Genomic DNA, 12,218 nt, shown 5'->3' with positions numbered 1-12,218 from the left:
TACCACTTCAGTGAGCCAAGCTGCTTTATACGGGCTGTAACAGTTCCCAGTGATGTGTCCCATCTTGGTATAAGCGCCTTCTCTTTGCCCTACCCTATCCCCAGAGCCTGGGACCTTTCCAGAATGTCTGAGGTATCCACAGGAATGGACCACAGAACATCCTTGTGAGCTGGGAGAGCCAGTCCTGACAGATGTGTTGATATGGTGTATGTTTTTCTGTCTTAACAGTTGTTTGTTGGACTTGGGTTTCCTTATGAGGGCCCAGCTCCCCTGGAGGCTATTGCAAATGGATGTGCTTTTCTGAATCCCAAGTTCAACCCACCAAAAAGCAGCAAAAACACAGACTTTTTCATTGGCAAGCCAACCTTAAGAGAGGTAAGTATATATCAAAATCACTCTGCTTTCAATAAGAAGAATATAGGGCCTGGGGGTTAAATCCGTGGTAGTGTGCCTACCTAGCATGCACAAGACCAGGATAGGTTCCATCCCCAGCCCTCCCACCCCCACACATAGCGCAAAAAGAATAATAACAATTTATGGAGTCTTAACGTAGATTAAGTCAGCTCATCTATCCATCAGGGACTGGTAGGTAAAGTCATCTGTCAGTATCCATCAGGGATTGGTTCCAGGATCCCCACAGATCCCACAATCTGTGGATGCTCAAGCTCCTTATATAATACGGCATAGTATTTGCATGCAACAGTTTCCCAAATACTTTAAATCATCCTGGATTTCTTATACCTAATACATTGTAAATGCTATATAAATAGCAGTTGTATTGTTTAAAGGACAGTGACAAGGGGGGGAAGGCCTATACCTGTTTGAGATAAATGCATTTCTCCAAATATTGTCTTAATATTTCCAAGTGGGTGGATGGGGAACCTGGGGGTACAGAAAGCCAGCTGTATTAACTTCATTTAACATGGTTGGGTAGGAAAGGAGGCTTTGGAAGAGAGAGAAATGACTTGGGTACCTCAGATCATTAGAGGCAGGGCTGGCATTTGAATCTCCATCTACAAAGTAAAGATCTTTTCACTCTGTCCCCCACTCTATTTTAATGTGAACACAGACATTCTAGCTTTCTGATTACAGCCATAGTCTGAGTTGAGAGAATGAGAAAATCAGGTGGGGGACTCTCCATCTTGGGTTCTGGAGAATAAAAAGTAGGCCGTGGTTGTTCTCAGAGAACATGAGCCTCAGGAGACAAGACATATCATGGGTGACTAAAGTATTGTGCCTGATGTTTTAGCCCACCATCAGCAGGCACCATCCTGTGAACTACTCCTGCCACTGCTAAAACCATTTGACTTGTTTGAATTGCCTTCCAAGATCCTCTTGAAAATCCACAGTGGGTGATGAATCATCATCCAGGATAATCGGATTTTATTTGGAGCAATAAACCAAAGTCATTCACAGCTAAGTATGAGTGATCAAGCTGGATGCTTCTCTATCGGGTCAGAAACAAGTATGTGCAAGAAACCATAAGATTGATTTTCTTATTATTTCTGTGTACTAGTAAGTGGCTCAGCGGGTTGCTCACAAACAGGGATGTCAAAGCACCATCCTGGTCATCCAGGGCCTTCTGCTAGCAATTACACTGATGGCCAATCATCCTATAACATAAGAGCACGTATTTTAAAGAATTCAGTTCTGCTGCTTTTACTGGATTTTACTATTTGCCTGAATTGGCCCTCCAAGTAATGCATAAAATGTATTTTTAATGATTATTCTTTATTGATGAATCAGAAATCTTGGCCAGTCCATAGAGTTGATGATTTTGAGAGTTCTTTTCTCTAAACCCTGCTATCATTGGTGAAGTGGCCAAAGAAAATGGAGGAAGATCCACGAGATCCACCATTTATCTCAGAAAGATTAACTGTGGCTCATATACCCGCTAAAAGGAGTTGTGTGTTTGCTTGCTTGCTTTTCCTTTCTGCTTGTGTAATGACCTAAACTGTTCCTTCTAGGAAATGGTTTCTTTTTGATAGGTCAGTTCATTCATTAATTATTGAACAGTACTTAATACACACCTGTGTAGCAGGTGCTGTGGGTGTGCAAAGGCACAGAGATCAGGAGCACAGCCTGACATTGACGAGCTTGTTCTTTGGAAAGATTTAAAAGATGCTTCCTAGCAGTGAAAATGTCTCAACTTAGGAATCTTTGCTTTAGTATATGACTGGCTTCTTTGAAACTTAGGAGTTTTGGGTAAAAAGTAGACTTCAGTCATCACTAGATTTTTTCTTTTGTTGTTGTGTCTTTATTTCACACAATAAAAACAGTATATTTAAGGTGCACAGCGTGATGTTTAATATACATTATGAAATCAGCCCAATCAACATTATTAACAGATCTGTCACTTTACATAGGTCCTGTGTCCGCATTGTAGAGTGTGTGGTAAAAGCAAAAGATCTACCCTCTTGGCAAATTACAAATGTACAATACAGCATTGTTAACTATAGTCACCATCTTAAACAATAGATTTCTAGAACTTATTCATCTTGTATAACTGAAACTTTGTGCTTTTTGATCAACATATCCTCATTCTCCACATGCCCCAACCCCTGGCAATCACCATTGTACTCTACTTTAGATAAGTTCAGCTATTTTAGATTCCATATATAAGTGAGATCATGCAGTATCATCTTTCTGTGTCTGCCTTTTTTTGCATTCAACAGAGCATTCTCCAGGTTCATCCACGTTGTTGAACATGGCAGAATTTCACTTTTTTCAGGCTAAACTACACTCCATTTGGCATATATAAACACACAGTTTTTTCATTCATCTGTTGCAAGACTCTTGGGTTGATTCCACCACCTTGCCTATTGTGAATGGTGCTGCAGTGAACACGGGAGTGCAGATACCTTTTCAATAAACTGATTCCATGCCTTTCCAATATAGTTTGATACAATCCCATTTGCCTGTTTTTTGCATCTTTTTGCCTATACTTTTAGAATCATGTCCAAAACGCCATTGCCCAAACCAATGTCAAGAAGGTTTTTTTAGTTTTTCTCTCATAGTTGTACTGTTTGGGGTGTTAGATTTAAATCTAATACATTTTGAGTTGGTTTTATTTGTATGTGGTGTGAGATACAGATCTAATTTCATTCTTCTGCATGCAGATAGCCAGTTTTCCTAGCACTCTATTGATGAGACTATCCCTCACCATTGTGTGTTCTTGGCACCCTTTTGAAGATCAGACAATCATAAATACATAGATTTATTTCTGGACTTTCTCTTCTATTTCATTTGTCCAGTATGTTGGTTTATATTTCACCATTATCCATAGGTTTTAATTTTGAGCATAAGAAATCTCTGAAGTTCTACTTCTGCCCAAATTGTGTATATTTGTAATTGTCCACTTTTTATTTGTTTTTGGGGGGGTTTTTTTGGTACTGGGGATCGATAAAACTTTTTTGTGGTAAGATACACATGTAACACAAAACTTATCATTTTAACCCTTCTTAAATGTACACTTCATTGGCATTAAGTAAATTCACAGTGCTGTACAAGCACCACTGTTATCCTTCTCCAGAACTTACTCATCAGCTTAATCAAAAACTCTGAACCCATTAAATCATAACTCCCCATTCTCCCATCAGCCCCTGGTAACTTCTATTCAGCTCTCCATCTGTATGAATTGCTCATTTTAGGTGCTTCATCTAAGTGAAATGGTATAGTAATTGTTCTTTTGTGTTTGGCTTATTCACTTAGCATGGTGTTTTTAAGGTTGGTCCCTGAGGCAGCATGCAACCTCAGAATCTTTCTGTTTTTAAAGCTAAATATTCTGTTATATGACTATGTCATATTTGGGCTTTCCATTCATCACTTGATGGACTTTCGGGCAGTTGTAAATACCTGTTGCCTATTGTGAATAATGCTGCTATGAGTATCTGCTTCCAGTTCTTTGGGGTATATACCTACAACTGCAATTGTTATATTTTACTTTTGGTTTATTTTAAAATACTCTTAGTCATACAGAAAAGTTGCAAAAAATAATAGTTTTATCTAGCTTACCCCAGTGGTAACATTTTACAGAACCCCGATACAGTTATCAAAACCAAGAAATTCACATTGGCACCCTTGTATTCTCTGAACTACAGACTTTATTTGCACTTCACCAGTTTTTCCAACAAGATTCTTTTTCTGTTCCCAGAACCAATTCAGAATCCCACATTGCACTTAATTGTCATGTCTCTTTTGGTCTTTTCCAATCCTTAATTAGAAAAAATTAGTCTTTCATTACCACTCATGAACTATAATGCTTTTAAAAAATACAGGTCAGTTTTTCTGTACACTGAACATTTCCTGGAAAACATCGATGATCTTCTTAAACACCATCTAGCCCTTGTCCTGTGAATGATGTAACGTTACAGAGCTCAGATCAGGAAAGTATGTATGTTCATCATTTTCTGTCAGTTAGTAATTTGCTTTTTGCTGAGGTCATGGAGGGTTTTCATTCTTCATGGCATAAAGAGAGAGGAGACATTGGAGCTGCTGAGCAGGATAATTCCACCAGTGCTTAAATGAGACTCTAGTAGAAAGACAGTGTGGAATCCTTTCAACAGTTGCTCAGCGAGTGACCTCACGCAGGTAACTCCATCAGTCCTGGGCTCCCACAGGAGAGCTGAGAAGCAGAAGGACAATTGACAGGTGTTTAATGTATCCCCACAGGGCCCATGGCATTAGTTGTTACATTGGGTGAATTTAGCAGAGCACATTTCTTGTTTTCCAGGAGCTCCAAATCTGATATGAAGGATGATAAGAAAGATGCATATCAGTGGAAGGGCATAAAGAAGTAGCTAAGTGAATGAAGGAAGGGAGTTAACTTGGAGTTGTGCCAGGTGGAGGGGAAATGTGCAGAATTAACTGAAAAGAAGAGGGGATTTCAAGCCTCTTTTGGAATACATGAATGTTGTGAATTAGGGAGACCCCAAGGTCATTTTGACTCATGCAGGAAGGCGGGTTCATCTATGTCCAGCTCCCTCCATCAACATCAGGCAGCTCTGGGAAGGACCAGTGACCTTGATCTCATGGCCAAGTGGGCCACATACTCTGTCTTGCTACTTTACTAAACCCTCCAAATTCCTTAACCAAAGATTCTTTTAACTGGGAAAAAGCTGTAAATAGGTGTACAGATTTCTGAGGGTCAACAAGCCTTAGAAATTGCCTGTTTTTCCTCAGCAAACAGAAAAAAGTTAACAAAAGTACACGCAAGTACAAAGTTGTCTCTTTATGCCCACACAAATCTTTGGGGTGAAGCAACAGCTCGTGTCCATAAATTGAGTCATGTTAATTGCCTGTATGTCTCTTTTTGCCTTCACTTAGAGAGATTTCTAAATAAGAGTTTAGTTTTCTCTTTATTTTTGCATTGAGCCAATTTTTAAAACTGCAATGTCTACTCAGAAAGTTCCATGATGCCTTAAGTAATATGAGTGGTTAGATATATACTGTAATATAAATTGGATTTTTATCTTGATATTGGGAAACATATTAATAAGTTCCTGATCATTCTTCTGACATTTTGTAAACCATTAAGAATTCTCTGGCTTCAGGGGTTTTTGTCCATAAAGAGAACTAATGTTCCCCTTGGAGATTTAATACCCACTCTGAAATAATGTCTCATATTTAATAAGGTTTTCATTACTTTTACGAACTATAGTCCACCACATTTCCTGATTGATATACAATAAAGTAGTAGAGACCAGACAGTCCTCAATAAATTAATAAGGAGGAACATAATATTCATAGGGGGCTAATGAATCACAAAATGCCTTACTCATAAAATTAAGCAACCCTCAATAAATGTAAATGAATAAATGATAATTGTTCCACATTTTGTATTTTCTCAGTGCTTAGAGCAACCCTGTAAATAAGCAGGAACCTTAAAAGGAAAGAGGAGAGAAAGACTGTTGCTAATATATAAATTACTAAGTAGTGACATTGATGGCAACTTTAATTTACCCTGATTCCAGTGGAAGGACTAATTAGTTTGTTCTCCAGGCTATAAAATGAAAATGATGTGACATTTTGCTCATCTTCAGAAAAGGGCTAACACAGGCACAGATTCCATCCTGGAATTTTTTTATGTTGGCCAGCTTTAAGAAAGTGATTAAAAAACTTTTGTTTATCTTTTTCGTAAGAACTCAGTGGCATCCTCTAAATTGTCATCTTCCTGTTTTGTCCAAAACTAACCTTATTGAATGATCTCGATTTGCACTTGACTCAACTACTTTCTGGCTATGTGGCCTTGGAGAAGTATAAACACTTCTGAACCCCTGAGTATCTTTGTGGATATAGAGAACCAGATGACTAATGTATGTTCACGTGATTAGCACAATGCTTGGCCCAGCCGGGGACTTCATTAACATGTATTGAGTTAAAATATGCACAGAGTGTTTAAATAAAGGACACCTTTCTGCAGCTCCATGGGCCTGCAGATTGTCTGTGGCCTCTTTCACTGACAGAGCCAAGCATAAGAAGAGGGCATGTGTCAGGATGAGCTGCAGAGGTTAGGGAGGGCCATGACGGGGCAGGGGAAGCAGGAGCAGACACTACAGTCATCTGCTGTCTTGGATTGCACATGTTCTTGTGTGAGCCTGCATGGTTGGCAGCACAATGCCCTGTGCTTTACTTTTTCTGCCCTGTATAGTACATGCAGCCACTGGTACAGTGGAATACCAAGAATGAAGAATAAGAGCAAGATAGAGAAGTAGTGATCCAATCATCCAGTCCTCTGGGTGTACATCTGTATCAGTAGGAACAAGGGCAAAAAGAGATCCAGCTGGGCCTCAGGAGCAAAGGTCTTAACAGTACTGGAACCAGCAGCTCCTTTTATAAAATATGATGTAACATGAGCCATCGAGTTTTCTCTCCTGAAATGAAATTTGTGAATATAAACTACCTACATGGCTAATTTCAAAAGGATTGTTCCCTGAGTCTGATATAAAGGAGAAATAAAAGGAAAATAATTTCTAATTAAGTAACGAGTATTTCAGTATTGTGTAGCTAAGAACTATATTAAAAGATAGGACGCCATGTTCCTCCTTACAATGAACATTTGTGTTTAACAGAAGTAATGCATGTGAGTGAGTGTTGTCAGCCTTTTTGGCTTGTAAATGACATTATGAATCTGCTAAATGTAAGAGTATGTGTACATAGCACACATACATACAAAATTGCCACAAACCTGATTGCTGCAAATGTAGGCCAATGGGGTATTTTACTGAAGACTGATGTGTTAAGTGGCTTTGATTTTGTTGCCATGATTTTTCCAAAATGGTGACAGCACATGGGTGAAGTTCCAAGTAAAACATATTTCTTGATTTATATGATAATTTTCCCCTAGAAAATTCAGTGTATATTAAAACTGTATCAAAGAGTTAAATTCTGTAAATCCACATGAAAGCCCTGCAGGCATTGGAAAGTTGTTTGGACTAGGATAGCTTGGTGGTAGAGAACATGCTTATCATGAGCAGAGGCCTGAGTTCAGTCCGCACCATTGAAAAAACACAAGTTTGGGAAATTGACAGTTCTTTGTGTACAATTCTCTTGGACATCCTTGGATGTCATGTGTCCCTGGTCCCTACCCACAGACTAAGGCACCTCAGCCATTGTAACTGAAAATATTCTCACCACTGCCTTAAAGGGGATACAAGAACAAAAGTGGAGACATGACTGAGGGATCGATTCAGCTGTGTCAAAGAACAGCCTCTTGAAAAACTCAGAATAGCCAGTATGCATGCTTGGTATCTTTGCCCATGCTTTGTTCTTAAAGCACAACCTCTTTTAGGATTAAAAACTGCTGATCTGTGCTATTCTGCTGACAAGCTGTCTTTATAAATTTCAGGCTCCAGTGTTATGCTAATGATTATTCCTGAAACCATTCAAAAAATTATGTTTTTCTGATGTTACCATTTTTCTTTCTGTCACCTTTTGCGTGCACCATTACTTATCCTCTTACAACTTTTACAGTCTTGATGTTTATTCCAATTTTCTATGCTTACCTGTCTCTTGTGGCTGGGATAATAGATACTGGTTCGATCTAGGTGGTTATTGGGGCTGGTATACTAGTTTGCTTTCCATTGCTGGGACAAAATACTATACCTGACAAACACAACTTAGAGGAAGAAAGGTTATTTGGCTCAGGTTCCAGATTTCAGTCCATCGCTAGCTGGCTCCAAGGTAGAAGCATATGGTGGAAAGGCATGGCAGAAGAAAGGTGCTCAACTCATGCCATCTGAGAAGCAGGAAACAGGGGAAGAACCTGAGAGGAAGAAGCTGAGGACCACACCACTGGCTATGGCTGAGAGTAAATGTTCATCAGAAATTAAAGTCACCTATACAGGTTGGGGTTGTAGCTCAGTGGTAGAGCAGCTGCTTAGTATGCACAGGCCCTGGGCTCCATCTCCAGCAACACACACAGAAAGAAACCCACCAGTCCTGAAGTTGTGACATTTTCTTATTTCCAAGTGGGATTCCAGGTATGGAGCCATCACTTTTGTTGTTGCTATCTGCTATTTACTTAAGAGGTTTTTGATTGTCAAGAGGAAGGACTTGTAAAATACACAGGTACAGTTCAGTACCATTAAAAGGCATAATGCTTCATCTAACACTGAAGGTTTTTCAAATAAATTCATTGTCTGTGAAACTGAGGAGCTGTGTTCTCTTTTCCAGCTGACGTCCCAGCATCCTTACGCTGAAGTTTTCATCGGCCGGCCACATGTCTGGACTGTTGATCTCAACAGTCAAGAGGAAGTAGAGGATGCAGTGAAAGCAATTTTAAATCAGAAGGTTCTATCTTTTTTTAAAATTCTTTTATTGGTACATATTAGGTATACAATATATTTACATTTATCATTGGGTGCTTGTACCTGTACATGATGCATCTTGGTTCTTACTTTTTTCCCCATTACCTGTGCACCCTTCACCCCCTCCACCGTTCCCTATTTACATAGATTTCATTTCCATTTTTTTTCTTTTCTCATAATTTTTCCTTTCTCTTCTTTCCTTTCCCCTTATCTTTTATTTCACTTCCCCCCACCCCATTTGTAAAGTGACCTGGAAAAATGGAAAGCATCATAGGCCATTTGTTTCAGTAAATGGTGCTTTCCCACATTAGCTGAAGCTAGAAAACAGACAAGCTGTAGGATTTGTTCTTGGAATTTCATGGAAGTTTCATGAAATGGAAAATGGAACTGGCTGGGGCCTGGGATTTAGCTCAGTGGCGCTGTTGCTTGCCTTGCAAGTGCAAGGTCCTGAGTTCGATCCCCAGTACTGCGAAAAAAGAAAAGAAAATGGAACTGGTGTCCAGATGTGAGCATGGATTCTACAGATCCTCTTGATAGGATTCCTGGTTTGTGGGGCTGGGAAGAGTGGTTTGAATTTTACTTGGTTCCATGATGTAATTGTGACACTAACGAAATCTGAAAAGATAGCTGTGCTTCTTTTCTTACCCACAAAGAGCTGGACAGGTAGAAATAGTTATAGGGGTGATGCGGAAAGAAACACAGAGGAGGACCTTTGACTTACAAACTCAATTCATTCCCAAGGGCTGGTTGTAACTCAGGTTGGTCAGTTGAAGGCTCTATATAGCCTTCAAAGTGTCTCTAATATATAGGCGGATCGCAGTGTCCATCGAGAGACATTGGCCTAGAATTTCTCAGCCCCACACAGGAAGTGATGTGTAATGTTAAATCTGTATCTGAGACCATCTGGAAGCACAAGTGGCCGACATTTGGGCCATAACTCAAGATTTTGTTTGTAAGTTAAAACTAAAATTCCAGTCATAACTCCAGTTGTTTGCATGTTAGGCTGGTCATAACTTGAGGGTCCACTGTACTGGGAAGGGTTTTTGTAGAACATCTGTTTATTTGGTTTTTATATCTGAATATTTGGTAAAAACTTGTAAGGATAACTAACTTTTCAGGCCTTTCCTGATGAATTTAGCAGACTTTATTAAGCCCCTGCAGTACACAGAACACTCTTTGAGCCATCCTGGGAGGAGGGTTGTTTACTTCCACAGACGTAGATCAATTTGGGTCCCTCTGTGGGAAGTTTACTGTCCTCTAGGGATGGGTTCTATTACCCCAAGACTTCCATGAACTCTTTCAGGGGAATCTGCTCCTGTGTTTCTTTTATTAGAACACTTTTCATACTTGGTTATAATATTTTAAGAGAAGCATATACACGGGTGTGAAGGTGGGCAGGACTCAAACACTTCGGATTTGGGTTCTAGTTTCTAGCATCATTCCCTAAACTGTCATGTAGAGCTAATATTACCTATCATATTGGTCACTTATACAGGCTAAATGAGATCATGTCTAAACAAAATGTTTAAGTACAATGCCTACCACATAGTGTTCAGTTAACATTTAAGTATTTGTTCCTACTTTCTTAATTGGTAGTCTGAATTTCCACTAGACCCTAAGGAACATGAGGGCAGCAAGTATATCTGCCTATTGTATTCCCAGTACTTGCCATTGTGAACTACTGCATGGATGGGTAGGTAGGTGGATCGATGGATGGGAAGGAGGAAGAGAGGAATTGAGGTTTCCAAACAAACATAGACATAACACACACCACAGGATGTCTGTTCCATAAGCACCATGCAGACGATATAGGAGTAAAAGTAGAAGGAGGCTTTCTGGAGAACACTGTACTTTGAGCTAAGTCTTCTAGGATGGGTAAGAATTTGCAAACCAAAATTGTGAAGGGCGTGGATTCAGGGCATAGTGTAAAGAGGAAGAGGCTAGAAATCCATCTTAGGAAGAATGTCCAGGTTACACCTGGAAAGGGCCGTGTTTCCCCTCTGGGAAATAAAATGGAATGACCAATTTGTAGTCTACTGCCTAACTATCAATTTCAATTAATTCTGAGTATCTCCAGGGCAACAAGCATACTCTAGTGTACTATTCATGCCCTGCCCCCTTAAAGATGGTCTGGCATTGGTTAGTGGTATGGCTGTCAGCTTTCCATCAAGGACATGCACAGTCCCTATGCCATTTTCAATAGTTTCAGGCAGAAGTGCCCGACCCAAGGGGACTGCTCATAGAAGTGTCTAGTGTAGTGTGGCACTGGACTGCCTCCAAAAGCTTCACCATCGTGGAGGCATTCCTGAGATGGAATGATCTCTTGTTTTGTTTGTTTGTTGTTGTTTTTCCATAGTGGAGATTGAACCCATGGGCTTCACTGAGCTATGCTGCCAGCCCTTTAAAGACAAGGTCCCACTAAGTCTAAATTGCCCAGGCTCAGGCTCAAATGTCCCATCCTTCTGCTGCACTCACCCAGAATCCTGGGACTACAGGCATTCACCACTAAGTCTGGCTCTTCTTTCTTGAGTTTCCAAATCCCTTGGTGTATTCATTAGTTACTTGGGCTGCTATAACACAGTACAACAACTGGATGGCTTAAACACCAGAAATATTACCTTTCATTTTGGGAGGATAGATGGCTGAAATCAAGACATCAGCAGGATCACGCTCCCTTAGAAAGCTATAATGGAAGAAAATAATCTCCTTGTATCTGAAGTTTCATTTTCTGTAGTCAGTCATGGTCCAAAAATATTGAGGGGAAGAACTCAAGAAATACAGTCACATATTTTAAATTGCACACTTAATCTGAGTAACATGATGAAAGCTCCGGCGGTCCTGCTCTGTCCCATCCAGGACTTGAATCAGCCTTCTGTGCAATGTATCCGTGCCATATATGCTACCTTCCCTGGTTTACTTACTTGGTCATAGTCTCAGTTATCAGATCAACTGTTGTGTTATCATGGTACTTGTACAATGACTGAGTACCATTCCTTGGTTTCGGGCCTCTACTAGGGGTCTTAGAATGTATCCCCTACAGACAAGGGGGAGGGGGTACTGTGTTCTCCTAGCATCTGGCACCTGCAGGCTGCAGGCATACCATGGCTTGCCACCTCAGAGCTTTAATCTCTGCCTCCATCATCAAGTGCCTTCTCCCTGTCTCTGCTATTCCTCTTCTTATATTGGATTAGGACCCACCTGAATTCAGCATGACATCATCTTAAGTACATCTGCAAAGATCCTATTTCCAAATAATGCACATTCAAGATACTGGAGGTTAAGACTTCAGCATGTATTTTGAGGAAATGCAGTTCAACCCACCCAAGACACTTAGTTAAGTACAAATGAGGAAGACTAATTTGAAACCTGAGTAGAAGTACCAAGCTCGAGATCATGGAGTGCAAAACTTTA

At 40.1% G+C, this 12,218-nt stretch overlaps 1 protein-coding gene across 19 annotated transcripts in view; it reads left to right on the top strand.

The window, feature by feature from the left end:
- The window catches only part of Mgat5 (alpha-1,6-mannosylglycoprotein 6-beta-N-acetylglucosaminyltransferase), a 337,418-nt gene that overhangs the window by 298,423 nt on the left and 26,777 nt on the right, over positions 1 to 12,218 (top strand). For all 19 annotated transcript variants that reach the window (XM_087195795.1, XM_021236883.2, XM_087195773.1 and 16 more), the window contains 2 exons: positions 229 to 375; positions 8,674 to 8,790. In XM_087195795.1, coding sequence (XP_087051921.1) covers positions 229 to 375; positions 8,674 to 8,790 — 264 coding nt within the window. The remainder of the gene's footprint in view (positions 1 to 228; positions 376 to 8,673; positions 8,791 to 12,218) is intronic.

Source organism: Heterocephalus glaber, unplaced genomic scaffold, assembly GCF_053883595.1.
Source record: "Heterocephalus glaber isolate CG9 unplaced genomic scaffold, H.glaber_assembly_v1.0 deba00000347, whole genome shotgun sequence".
Lineage (NCBI taxonomy): Eukaryota > Metazoa > Chordata > Mammalia > Rodentia > Bathyergidae > Heterocephalus > Heterocephalus glaber.
Note: the sequence above shows the minus strand (reverse complement) of the source record. Positions and strands in the feature narration are given on the sequence as shown.